General features: G+C 36.9%; 2 protein-coding genes across 2 annotated transcripts; both read left to right on the forward strand.

Annotated features, from left to right (window-relative positions):
* The first annotated feature begins 1,143 nt into the window (after positions 1-1,143).
* Positions 1,144-5,237, forward strand: LOC103944141 (WUSCHEL-related homeobox 9-like). The gene is made up of 5 exons (XM_048591305.1): positions 1,144-1,558; positions 2,147-2,461; positions 2,709-3,569; positions 4,161-4,378; positions 4,911-5,237. The coding sequence occupies exons 2-5, from the start codon at positions 2,323-2,325 to the stop codon at positions 4,914-4,916; spliced, it is 1,224 nt and encodes a 407-aa protein (XP_048447262.1). The 5' UTR covers positions 1,144-1,558; positions 2,147-2,322; the 3' UTR covers positions 4,917-5,237.
* A 4,360-nt stretch (positions 5,238-9,597) lies between these two features.
* LOC103944142 (ras-related protein RABA1f) lies at positions 9,598-12,045 on the forward strand. The gene is made up of 2 exons (XM_009354554.3): positions 9,598-10,160; positions 11,324-12,045. Exons 1-2 carry the CDS (start codon positions 9,940-9,942, stop codon positions 11,754-11,756), a joined length of 654 nt encoding a protein of 217 aa, XP_009352829.1. The 5' UTR covers positions 9,598-9,939; the 3' UTR covers positions 11,757-12,045.
* The last annotated feature ends 2,451 nt before the right edge of the window (positions 12,046-14,496 follow it).

Raw genomic sequence — 14,496 nt, forward strand, 5'->3', positions numbered from 1 at the left:
CCCTTGCCTCCAGCATTTTTCTGTAATGGCCATTTTCAATGTGTGTGATATTCTGTTATGGAATTTATTGTTTTTTATTTTAGAATTTTGAGAAAACAATTTTAGAGTCGTATTTCATGTTTACTTTGGTGTTTGAGGGTGAATTTAGAATAGATGGATAAAGATTGATCCTTCGAGCATTTAGGCGAAAATCACTCACGAATTGGAGTTGAAATAAAAAAGTTACGAGCACCAAAGATGATGGGCATTTTAGTCTTTTACAATTAGTATGAATAGTAATTTTTAGAAATAGAAAGTTTACCATGTTGGAAAGTCAACCTAGAAATCTAGCGCACAAACTCGCGATCTCTCACCAACTTGTTTTTCCTTCAGGATTTTTTTCGACATAAATTTTGGCCATCTCCGACAGAACTGGTTGACACGAACATCGTCAAATTGAAGCTCTCACTTTCCTCTATAATACTCAACCAAAAATCACCTGAATAAACCACCACTGATAGCGTGAGGCTGTGAAGTTCTAGGCTTCTAGGGCTCCAACAACTCTTTTCCCTTTACAAATCCATATGTATTCAATCAAGTATTTAATGAATCCATGGAAGTCTATGGGTACTCAATCAGGTTTTTAAAAGAGTTAATAAAAATTCATAAGGAATCCAAGTGTATTCATTCCGAATTTTAAAAGTTGTTCATAAAACTTTATGTAATTCAATTATGATTTGAATTTAAAGTATTTTAAAAGATTAAATATTTTGGAGGGATTTTATAGTGTCTTTTATGCTTTAAAAATTCAGGCATATCCCTAATATTTTTAATGATTTCACCTAAATTTGACATGGAGTCTATGGAACTCCATTAAATTTCAGAAATTTATAACTCTTTTAAAATCTTTCAAAATCTTAATTGAATACAACTCCTTAGTTTTTAGTTTTAAAGGAATGAAAACTAAAATATAAAAACAAAATGGTTATGAAACGACTCCTAAATTACTAAATAATATAGGTACATATTTTTCATGCACCTTACCGTCTTATATTTTTCTTATTATGCGGATTTGAGAAATTAGAAGAACCTAGAGAGTTTCAACTAATTTCAAAAAAAAATTATATTAACAATGACAATAAATAAATAAATGCCCTCGAGTCAATCCAAAAGCCTACGTTACTTTTGTTCAAAATAAACCCAATATGAGATATGCAATTACTATTACACGACTCACACCACCGCTTTCCGGTTAAACCCTACAAATTACATTACATTGCATGCTCCCTTCTCCCTTTGCCTTGACTTTCAAACACCCCTCCCCTCCCCTATTTATTCCCACAACCACCTTTCCCATTAGAATAATCTCAACATCTCACTTCCACCCTCTTCACCTCTCCCAGGCCAATTAATTCCCCACGCACTGCAAAGCAAAACCCCAAACAATTGATCAGAGCAAGCAGGATTCCTCTCTTTACAAATCTCAAAAGACAAAAAGTTAAGGGAGACAAACTGGTCAGAACAGTCCTCACTTCTCTCTCTCTCTCTGTGATGAAGATTCTAATTAAGCCCCCAGCAGGTATTATTTTCTAAGTTCCCTGCTTTTCGTCCCGGGGGGATTTGGGTTTGTAATACTTTTCAGAGTTTTAGAGAACAAGCATTATTTCATGCATCATCTTTTCACTTGCTAGTATTAAATCTAAATTCTAAAAGAAGGGATGGGTTGAGAGTAGTACTTTCTTTTTTTTAATTTCACCCCACACAAATTTATTTTCATTTCCTTTCTTGTTTATCTTTCTAGCAGGCGATTCCTGTTGTGGGTTCTGCCCATTTTATATATAAATCAAATTATATTTGTTTGATTTATATAATTTCTCATCAGTTTGTATCCTATTTTTTATATTTTCTTTGGGACGTGGGAAGGGACTAGGATTCTCTCTCCTTCTCTTTCTATTCCCTCCCCTCACATTCTCTATTTTGACTTTCTTCTTTTGTAAAAAATTAATATAAGATGTTGACGTAGTTTAACCATGAACGTTCAAATTGGAGGGGAAAGAAGGGAAAGGAAAAAAAAAAGACGAAAGAATCCTGCTCCGTGGGGGAAGGGCTAGTGTTTATTTATTGTACAAGTTTAAATTAATAAACAACAGAAATATTGAACTCACAGGAGTAGGTGATGAGACTATAAGAAGTGATGCTCTGGTGGGCTAAGGAGAAAAACAAACAGCAGAAAAGGATTTCTCCTTCCCTTTTGGTTGGCTATACCCATAGCTTCCTAGCTACTGTAATATCTAGCTAGTTTTCTCTGTCTCGCTATCCCTCCCTTTGGTCGTCATCGTCATCATGGCTTCATCAAACAGACACTGGCCAAGCATGTTCAAGTCCAAGCCTGCTGATTGCAGCACGCACCACCAATGGCAGCATGACATCAGCCCTTCTCTCGTCTCAAACAGCTGCCACCAACCCTCCTCCTTCTCCTCAGGTAACTCCCCAAATTCCTATTTCATCACTCACTTCTTCATAACCGTCTTCAACACTTTATGTTAAAACTCTTTTCAATATTTTATAATTATTTTTCACTAAATCTGCACTCAAGTTCAAATCTCTTTTCTGTGTATAATAATAGTTTTTTTAATTATCCATATGATATGCATAATTTGTTACTAATTATTATATATGTTTTAGTTTACGTACATTTACATTTTTGATTAATTATGTGAATGTAACAGTGGGAGGGTGTGAAGAACGCAATCCGGAGCCAAAACCTAGATGGAACCCAAAGCCGGAGCAAATTCGCATACTCGAAGCAATCTTCAACTCCGGGGTGGTGAATCCTCCGAGGGATGAGATCAGGAAGATTAGGGCTCAGCTGCAAGAGTACGGTCAAGTGGGAGACGCCAATGTGTTCTATTGGTTCCAAAACCGAAAGTCAAGAAGCAAGCACAAGCTCCGCAACCTCCACAACTCATCCAAGCAACAACAAACCCATCATCGCCACACCCATCTTCCTATCTCCACGCCCGTCTCCGCAGCCACCACTCTCAATGTCATCAATGCCGCCGCCCCTTCGTCGTCCTCCTCGTCCTCTGAAAAATCATCCCCCAAAGCACCAAACAACAAGGCTTTCTCCATGGGGTTCTCCACTCATGATGTCTCAATCAACTCTCCAATTGCTTCTGTGAACCAAAGCACTAACTTTTTCCAGCCTCACCATCCTCACCACAACGAGGTCTTGCCTGAATCGCCGTTCTTTTTTCCGGTGCATCAGGGCAACATTAATCCTAATTTGACACAAGGGTTTTGCTTTTCTGAGCTGGTTAATGTGGATCATGTTCCAAATCATGAGCAAACTAATAATAATAACATTGGGCCTTGCACTAGTCTCCTGCTGAGTGAGATCATGAACCATGGGGGAATATCAGGGAAAGAATATCACCATCAGGAAGATCAGATCAAGGCCATGAAGAATGTGGATAATCAGCAGCACCTGAATTACAATATCAATGTCACCACATCTCCAACTACTGCTGCTGCTGCTTCTACTGCTTCTACTGTTGCTGTTCCAACCCCCATGTTTCACAACATTCAAGGTAGATTAACTGAAAATTTCATGTTTTGCTAAATAGATCTCCATATGCGATAATGCACATAAGAAATTTGTCTAAATTAAGTCCTTGTCTAAGGGAAATGCTCTAATCTGCAACCAATTTATCCATTTTTGTCGAAATAATAGCGGTATTCCATGTACGTTAAATAATAATATAGTGCTAGACTACAGCACTTACACACACACACATATGTATATATTATTGATACATAATACCAAAATGTATCAAAGTGGGATTGATTTATGATGGGTTTGTATTTTGGGATGAAGGTGATTGCCATGTTTGTAATGTATTACGTATGGAAGGGAGGGTAGTTTTGTCTTTATGTTCGGCAAGAAACTTTTAGCTTGCTAGGTTTTTGCGTTTGGGGTTACGATGGACGTGTGCATGGGTTTTGATTGACCAGTCTGTTCTATAACGTGTTTGGGTTTGGATTGGACTAATTACTACCCGGACAATACCGGACTGTTCACGTACATACGCCTTTCAGATCATGAGATCGGACTGATGAAACGACGTGGCATACTGTGTGATTGTGTGACTTAATGTGGTGGTGTTTGGAGTTTTGGACAGGTAGTGTTGGCGAAGCGGGTGCAATGGCTCCGGGAGGTCCGGCGAAATCAACGGTGTTCATAAACGACGTCGCATTCGAGGTGGGTGCGGGTCCCTTCAACGTGCGTGAGGCTTTCGGGGATGACGCCGTTCTCATTCACTCCTCCGGTCAGCCCGTTCTCACCAATGAGTGGGGTCTCACCCTCCACCCTCTCCACCATGGCTCTTTCTATTACCTGGTATACTAATTTCACACTTAATTTTTCTTTATTTTTTTATTTCTTTATGCTAGTTATTTTTTTAACCTTAATATGTTATTTGGTTCCTTTCTATGTATTTTCCCAAATTAAAACAATGTGATAAAGTAGAGATTTAGGTTTAGGCGAGTTAGCTATATCGTTGTATTTCTCCTTATTGAAGTTCGAATTCTGCTCGTAGTTTATAAGAATTAGTTTGGACTATCTTATTGTTTGAAAGGTTGTTCTTTTGTGATCAAAATGTCACGTATTTGAATCGTGAAAATAGTCTTTTTACAAAGTAAATGTAAAGTTGTATACGATAGACATCCCCCCAACCCTTGTAAAGTTACGAGTCTTATTAGCTTAGAGTCGCCCTTTTTATCTTATTGTCTAAAAAAAGTGATTTAAATTTGTTTTGCTTCTTTATTTGTTGCTATCCAGCTATACCACTGTAATGTGTGTGTATGTTTATATTTATTTTATCTATGCTTGCTAGTTGATGATCATTAATGTTTTTTTTTTGGGATTGCAGATATAGAAGAGGTGGAAGCAAGCTAGAAGAGACGGGCCTCGGTTCTGTGTGTCTTTTCTATATATATGTCTTCTTTAATCTGCGTTAGGGTTTGCAATATTATAAGATAGGGCTTCATTCCGTTTTGTGGATCTAGGGTTATTTCAGAGTTTGTGGACCTATTTATGTACTATTAGTGTACCTGTTTCTGGTTATATAAACGATGATTATATATATTTACCTGTGGGGTGTGTTTTTTCTATGAAAGTTTTAACCTGCACATCATGCTCATGTGCATGCAGGAAAACTCAAATTCAAATGAATGATATCATCCTCACAATTTTCTGCTACTTTTCGACTCAGTTTCTTTTAGTTGAAGGAATCCAGATGTCTGATACTTTTCAATTGTTTAACCTTGTTCTGAATCTTCCACCCAAAATTTAGATCTAACTGCCACGCTACGATAATCAACTGTCCAACAATATTTGGCTAAAGAGAACTGTGGTCATATGTATTGCTTTGCCAAAATTGTAAACTGAGAGATGTATGATATTTAGATGAAAAAAGTTGATCATAAATTAAATTAGTAGGAATTGCAACCAATTGTGCAGACCAAAAGTATATAAATTAGTAATGAATTGAACTAGTATATCTAGCTAGCCAGGTCATAGGGTCAAATATGGCCTTGCCGTAGGCGCACTCAATGGTAGTTTTACATATTTAACCTCGAACTCTGTCACGTCCTACTCAAAAAATACCCCTTAAATTTATATATTTGTATTGATATGCTCTAGTAGTGTTACATATTTAACCTATTACACATTTATATATAATAATAAATAAAAATTTAGAATAATAAAACTATGTGATCATGTTTTTGATATACACAAAAATTTGCTTGCTCGAGCGCACCTTTCTTACCACATTGATATTCGTTAACCATCCAGTATATGCACTGTTAATTCTATGTTGATGTGTCATCGTTTGTTCATGAAAAACTTAGGGCATGCGTACTTACTATAAGGAGAAACTTAGGGCTTCCTAAGAAAAATAAATTAAGATGAAAAAAAAGGTGATCATGAGTGGTATTTAATATATAACATTCATACACCTATATATGCTGCCAAGTTCTTGATCCGGTGCGCTATATGTGTGCGTAGATCATATGCATACATGTGTATATTTATGTATGAATGAATACACACAGCATAATGAGATTAGGGCTTTTTAATGGATCCGCACATACAGAAAGTGAGCAGGGTGCCTTTCAGCTTCGGCAATACTTGGATACAATAGATCATCACCATTTAAAAACATATATATACACATCTTGCATCGACAATCCATATCAATCAGAATCAGAGGGCCTGAGCAGAAACGGAAAAGTATTAATGTTTGACAAACACCCGGCACAACCCACAGCTGTGTGTTTAATTTCTTCCACATGCATTCTTTTGCTGTATGTACATGCTTTCCAGTCGATGATCATCAGGAGAAGGCAAGGCAGATTGTAAGAGGATCATCGCCGGATCTTTTAGTAGAGAGATTTTTTAGTGTGATTGATACACGAAATGATACATTATGTGCTACTATATAAATAGTGAGATATATATGTTAAAAAGTTAATAACTTAAAAAATAAAAATTTCCACCACTTACATAAAAACAAATAGTGTACTCTCGTTATAATGAAAAATTTCTTCTCTTTGTGAGAATCATGGGAATCCTCCAATCACATCCGTTTATCGTGTGGCCATTTTTTGTCAGGTACTGTTTATATACAATTTTAAATAAAAAAATTATAATAATTTTTTACCGCATAATATAAGATAAACGAATATGTTTAGAGGATCCACATCCTTCCGAATTAAGGAGAGCTAGCTCTAGGTCAACTATTTTTTAGTGGTGCAGATTTGTTACGTGCAAATTTGCAATCTCAGAGGCCAATAGTATATGTAGCTAGTGTTATTACTTGGATTTGATTGAGTGATATGTTTCGATTAGATATATCAAAGACCTGCAGGTCTGGCTAAATTCCTTCCCCCTATAGGATATAGCTACATGAGGCTAGACTTACCCCGTCACATACACTAGTCACTTGTACTTATTTTTTGCATGAACTATCACGTATGATGTGGAAAAAGATCGACACTTACTACACAGGAGGGGGTGGAAAGGGATTTTAAAGCATGGTGGTGGAAGAAGGAAGAAGAAATCATGAAATATCTGATCATCAGTTGCTTTCTGTTTCAATGTATCCAGGGTTTCTGGGAGGGATGGTTGTTGGAGGACTGCACGATTTTTTATCAACGGTTCGTGTTCATTGATCTCCCGGATTTTCAGGAAGAAGATATTGTGAGGATCCAAATCCGATCTACCCCTGCAGTAATCTGCATTTACATGCCCCCACGAGTGGGTGAAGAGTGAAGACTGAAGAGAATTGGGACTGTTCTTACATGCTCCCGGCCGGAATTGCATCCCATCCGGATTAATTTTGTGAGAATCATAAGAATTTCCACATCTTAACTATTTATCGTATATAGTGCGATTAGAAATTATTTAATTTTTTTTGTTTAAAATTAAACACAAATAATATTTAACGAAAACTGACCACACAATGTACAATGATTTGATAAAATATAGAAATTCCTAAAATCCTCACAAAAAATGATTTTCTTCCCCGGCCCCAACCCTTCGTATGTGATTTGAAGGTTTCATGTAAATAATTAATCCGGAAATTGACGTGAAACAAGAGCGGTTAGATTTTTTTTTTTTTTTTTTTTGTTTAAAAAACTTCTAGTAACCAACTTTGAATTCTACACCTTGTTTCACTTTGTCATTCGAACTTTTAATTTTGATTTTCATGTCCGTTCAATTTTTAAATTGCATTGATATATAATTGAGATCGCCAATTTCATCAAATTTATCTTTAAGTTGCAAAACAGATGACCCGCTAAAAGATGAAGAGTTGGAGGAATTTGAATGAATTTTATAGCGCTTCTTACACTTTAGAAAATTATGCATCTTTCCCCTTAAATTTCTAATGATTTCACCCAAAATTCATATAGAGTTTACGAAACTCTATTAAACTCTACAAATTTATAACTCTTATAAATCTTTCAAAATATCAACCGAATACAACCCCTAAATCAATATTTTAATTGAATGTTATATTTTTTTTTCCATGTCATTGCCACATTACCTATTAGCTTAATAAAAATCGCTTTAGCTTTTAATCAGGACCCTTATATGTAAATGGATCAAAGGGCTAACAAGGAGTGTAAAAATATTTGTCCATGATCCTAACACTTTGTTATGATTTAAAACTTATATAATAAACCTCAAATTAATCATGTGTCTGTTAGAAATGGTCATGAATACGCGGAAGTAACCAATTATTTTGTCTTTCATAAATCTGAGAAATCACGTATCTTATTGGACATCATTTTTCAAAATTTTTTTGGTTGGATGTTTATCGAATGAGTATTACTCATACCAAAAGAAACTCAAATTTGAAATGGTAAACATTGAATTTTATAAAGTTGATAGTCGTAAGAGACTAGAAGAGTTGACCTTTCTCCTAATATGGTTCCAAGTTCCAGCAACAACAAAAAATAAGTATATGGTGTTGAATCCAAATAAGATTATACATTTCCACAAGAATTTTGGTGTCTATATTTTCTGTAATAACAATTGGACCCTTCGCCTTCATGTTATGAGAAAATTGTAATAATGATTCTTCAACTTTAACATAATTGGTTTAATGGTTTCTCAACTAAAAATCTATGATCATTGATCCCTTAATTCATCAAAACGTGCAACTATGATCATTTTCCTCAACTCCATTAGAATTTCGTCAAAATAAGTTATGTTGGAAGGACAATTGCTACAGTTGGATTAAAGTTGAAGGACAATTTCTCCTATTAGGTAAAGTTGAGAGACCATTGCAACAATTTTTCTTATGTGGTTTTCCATATTTGCCGCTTAATTTAGCCTCACGTGCTATGCACATGACTCACCTTGACCGAAGTTCTGACAGTGTTGACGAAAATGACTATATATGCACGTTTTGATGAGTTAAGGAACCAATAGTTATGGATTTTTAGTTGGGGACCATCCAATTGTGTTAAAGTTGAGGGATCATTGCTACAATTTCCTCTCATGTTTTAAATAAAAGAAACAACAACTTACTACAATCTAGTGGTGTTCCTATTTACTTGTAAGTGAAAAGTCTTAAGTTCAATTCTCGCCAAAGGCAAATTTGAACCTCATTATTGTTAGCCCATTATGAGGCTAAACTCACTCTCTCCCTCTTTAACGTTCCAAATAAATAACACGATTTAAATAAAAAGGGACTAGCCGGTAATTTCACTATAGCAGTCATTCTTATAGTGGACATAAAGATTCACAGAGACATTTTAACCTCTTCCTGACTACTATCGTGTGATTCATCAACATTAAGAATAAAATGCAAAACGTACCATGTCGAATACAAACTTTTTTGTCCCCAACTGCCTAGCAAGTGGTTTCACACATTATACATACTAAAAACCGATTGAGCCCGACACTATTCAGCAACAGTGAAAGAGCGGAAATACCCTCGGGTTTCTTCTTTGTTTTAACTAAAACACTATTATCATCCTCGTTACATTTACTCATTCTCGAATACAAAGGAGCAAACACATGTCGGCATAACAATACAATTTCTTTAGTTGGTGCGACCAAAGGTACAAAGGTTGAGAGCTTTTAATTGGGACCGGGGGTCGTTAATCATTCCAGCTTGCTTTGGTTGGGTTGCCGTCTTCATCCTCCATTTTGCTATATATTTCTCTCAGAATCTAACAAAACCCATTCACCCCATAACTCACATACACACCTCCACCGCCATGATTCTTCATTATTTATAAACTAATTGCCAAAAACCCATCGAACCCATCATCCCAAAACTCCCTCTCATTCCTTCCAAATCGAAAGAAAAAGACAAAACCCAAGAACAAAAAGACGACAAAGATTCAGCCCATTTTTGCAGTAATTGAATTTTGGGGAAGGAGATGGGGGCGTACAGAGCGGACGACGATTACGATTACTTGTTCAAGGTGGTGCTGATCGGCGACTCTGGCGTCGGAAAATCGAACCTTTTGTCCCGGTTCACGAGGAACGAGTTCAGCCTCGAATCCAAGTCCACCATTGGCGTCGAGTTCGCCACCAGAAGCATTCGGGTCGACGATAAGGTTGTCAAGGCCCAGATTTGGGACACCGCCGGCCAGGAAAGGTTCGGATCCACATTCTCTGTTTTTTTATAATTCTCTAGTTTTTTATTAGATCTTGGAATTCACATTCTCGTGTTTTTTTCTTGGGTTTTCTTGGTTGGTGTTGTTTGGCTTATATTATATTGCACGGATTTGATAATCTTGCTTCTGGATCGAAGAAGGATTATTTTTTACAAGTCTGTTTGTTTGATGGGTGTTGTTTGGTTGCGGAGAATGCCGAGGAAGATATCATGAAATTGTTAATGAAAATGTTGAAGTTTTCATTTCCCATTGTTTTAGTTAGCTGAGCTGAATTTTACTCCGTTTGTATTTGTTTTTGGAATCGGTCTCGAACAATCTTCGTGAAGTATGACAACCATGATGCAATGCTAATTCTCTGCTTGAACTTCTGGTTTGCTTGTATTAGTAGAATGCAACAATACACAGTTTCCGGCGTTTTTACATTTGTAGTTTGTTGATTTAGCTCTGTTGCTTTGTGGAGTGTTGTTTAGACAAGTATCCTATACTTAATTAGAACAATGTTTGGCTAGATGAGTAGGAACTCCTACTCAAAACTCCTTCTTGTTTGAATCACATAGCTTTGTGCTTATGATCAAAACCATCCATATTATAAATCACACTGTAAAGATCATCTCTGTAAAAAATGAATTAAAACTAAGGTCGTTTTGTTAATCTATTTTAGCAAATACATAGACGGTTGGTAATGCTTTTACCTATTCCGTTAATTTTTTATATAGTTCAATGACTAAACGAACTTAGTTTTAATTCAATTTTTACAGAGGGGATCTTTATAGAGTGATTTATAATATGAACGAATCTGATTATAAAAACGGAGTTCTATGAATCGACAACGAATAAGTTTGAGTAGGAACTCGTACTCTTTCTTTGAGTAAGCAAATATTGTTCACTTAATTAGGTCACATTTCACTCTGCTATAATTTTCGGGTTTAGCGCAGTTTACTGCATTTCGAGATTACTAGGTAAGGTGGTTGTTCTAGCTACGTCACAAATTGACATGTCATTACGGTTGTTAAACCATCGTAATCATACAAGTTCAAACATTTTGTCCTTCATTTAATAGATTTGTATGTTGTTTGTTGTGGTGTAAACTAATCCCGGCCAGTGTTAATATCTCACATTGCGTTTTGCTTTTCTTTTGTTAAAGGTATCGTGCAATCACAAGCGCATACTATCGAGGCGCGGTTGGGGCATTACTTGTCTATGACGTTACTCGTCATGTTACATTTGAGAATGTGGAGAGATGGCTGAAGGAGCTTCGCGATCACACAGATGCCAACATTGTGATCATGCTAGTGGGAAACAAGGGAGATCTGCGTCACCTGCGAGCTGTTTCCACTGATGACGCTAAGGCGTTTGCTGAACGAGAGAACACCTTTTTCATGGAAACGTCTGCCCTCGAGTCTATGAACGTCGACAATGCTTTCACCGAAGTGCTGACCCAAATCTACCGCGTTATGAGCCGGAAGGCCCTTGACATTGGGGATGACCCAGCAGCCTTGCCCAAAGGACAAACAATCAATGTCGGGGGAAAGGACGACGTATCAGCTGTGAAGCAAGTCGGGTGTTGCTCTACGTAAAATTTGCCGGAATTTTTCGAGTGCCTTTTGACGTTCTATCGGGCGAGGTCATGTCCATACACAGAGGTTGACCTGACTCCACGACATTGCTTTCTCGACAGGATATTAACTCTTTGAACACTATGCTTCAGATGCTCGAAAGCTTGTCTATGTTTAGCGCAAAATTTAGGATGTTAAGGATATGTTCTTGTTTTTTCCTTTGATTCGATTTGAACTACTTGCTTCCCCTTGTGTAATTATTCTTTCTTGGTTGAGTTTTATATAAAGTTTGGTTGTTTTTGAGCTGAAAGTGGGCATTCCTTCCGTGAGCGTCGGAAAACGATTAACTTTGCCCCATCTCAAGCACAAGAACTGAAAACTAGAAATTCAAAACGAAATGGTGATTAATCAGGTTCCAAAAGTTTTCCTTCGTTTCACAAATTTCGTGATTGCTATGGTTTCCACCATCTTCATCGTTGAATTCGGATGAAAAATCGAATTCTCCCGGCAATATTGCTTCCTCAAAGTTCGATTTATAGAGCAATAAGTGGAAGAAGTTTGGTAGGGGAACAAACTAAAACAGCCACAGCCAAATGACTCTTGACAAAGATTGTACACATATTCACAGCCATAGTATCTAAGAACACTCCACAGAATGCTCAAGCCGCGCCGCACCGCACCGATCCGATGTACCGAACCAGCTCCTTAGAGACGTGACATCTGCATTTATCAGTAGATCGTGGATCAGTAACTTTAACAAGAAGTGTTGGAAAACAATCAAAACGCAACAGCGCTCCGTTTGTCTTCCTCACAGATGCAGACATGTAATTCTTGTCGGGGCTCGTCTGGAAGTACTTCTCTAGAAAGCGCCTTGAATGTTTTAGAACTTGTTTGAATGTACTTTTAAAATAACCAAAAGGACTTTCAGTTATTTTAAAAGCAAATGCAAACAAGTACATTAAGTGCTTTCTAGGAAGTGTTTCTGCATGAACAAGCTAGGTGTTTTTACGGAAATAGATTGTCAGAAGCGCTTTTGGTTATCTGAAAACGGTTGCTTTATATTCAGCTAGATTATACAACTAACAATAGCTTAATATTTTAGTCCAATTTAAGCCAAATGAATCACAATCCAACAATTCAAACCACTGAATTTCCCAAAAATATCATATCCAATCCGAGTCCCGACCTATTGATTTAAAATTGAAATTACCCAAAATTGAAATTAAAATTACACAGAGGAAGACAAGCTCACCAGGAACTGGGGGAGAGGTGAGGCTCATGGGCGTCGAGCTTCCTCGGATTCGTCGGGAGGAGGAGGAGGAGGAGAATCGTCGTGGCGGCCGACGGAGGGCAGAGGATTACCGCCCTTGATGAACCAACCGAGGGCGAAAAAGGAAGCTCCAGCGAGAATGGCGGTGCCCCAGGCGTGAGAGTACCATTTGCTGTACTGCCTGATGGCGAACTTCCACTGCTCCCGAAGCGTCGCCGCGTCTGGGATTTGAGGGTCGGGCGGGTTTGGGAAGCGGACCTTTTCGCCCGAGAAACTCCTGCTGGGTTTGCTAGTATGGGCGGTGTTGTTAATCTCAGAAGGAGGAACGTTTTGAGGTGTATCGGGTTTGGGTTCAGTCATGGCTCTGGTGAATCGGTGCCTCCGGTTTTGATTGTGTTTCTGGCTTCGCTCAAGAGTATGCCTATATTCCGTCGTTTTGCCACCTGTCCAATTGAACAGGTGGCTCACTCTCGCATCTGATGAACTAGGTTGGACCGGTTAACCAATATCGACAAAATTAAACTCGTTTAGAAGTGTTTTTAAAATAATTAAAGTAAAAATTCAATTGAATTTGAAAAAAACACTTTAAAAAGCTTCTTGCAAAACACATTAATGTTTTATGCCAAAAACACACATCTGGTACTTCTTCAAAAACATTTAAAATGTTTTTAAAACAACAAAAATTTCACCAAAAACACTTTCAATTTCTTTTAAAACATCTCCAAACAAACCGTATATCAACTACATAAGATTAATAACATTAATATTATCTAAACGTGGCAAGTAATTGCAAAAATGACGTCATACTGCGTGGCGAGCAACTGCCAAGCTACTCTTTTGACAAGATGAACATTTTTTGCAATTCTACAAATAAGAGCAAGGAAAACTAACGAAAAGAACTTGAAAATTTTAAGTTTTAACAAACATTACAAAAAAGTGTTGTAAATGAATATTACTATGATTGACTTCTTAAAGTAAAAATTTGATTTTTTGTTAAAATAAATAGTATTGAGAGTTTCTCGTTAAAGTTTCCATAAAAGTAGCTCTTACACCAAATAATACCAGCATAAAACCGAATAAAATAAAAAATACAAAAAATCTTATACTTTTGTAAACTGCTTTTAGAGAAAGCCGATTAAAATTACGCCCCCAATGGATAAGCACTTCAATTTTCAAATTGCCCAATGATTGTTTTACACAGTAAATATTCCAAAAGTCACTAAGTGGTTTAAAAATTCAACGGGGTTCTACCTACATAATTTTTCCACAATAAAATTCTAACAGCAGCATGAGTTTGTTTTGCTTCAAGTTGATCATTTGCGGGCTTCAACCTTCTTCTGTTCTCTAGCTGAAACAATTGGGAGTTGAGCAATTACAGTCCCTGAAGATCCAGAACAAGAGAAATCGACACGAAAAAAAAGAAAAAACGGAACAAAGCAACAAGCAATAAGTTGTGCTGGTCTCAGAAACATTACCAGCTTTTTCTTCTTC

This window comes from the organism of the source record quoted next, unplaced genomic scaffold (genome assembly GCF_019419815.1).
Source record: "Pyrus x bretschneideri cultivar Hongxiangsu unplaced genomic scaffold, Pyrus_bretschneideri_v1 Contig33, whole genome shotgun sequence".
Taxonomy (NCBI): Eukaryota; Viridiplantae; Streptophyta; class Magnoliopsida; order Rosales; family Rosaceae; genus Pyrus; species Pyrus x bretschneideri.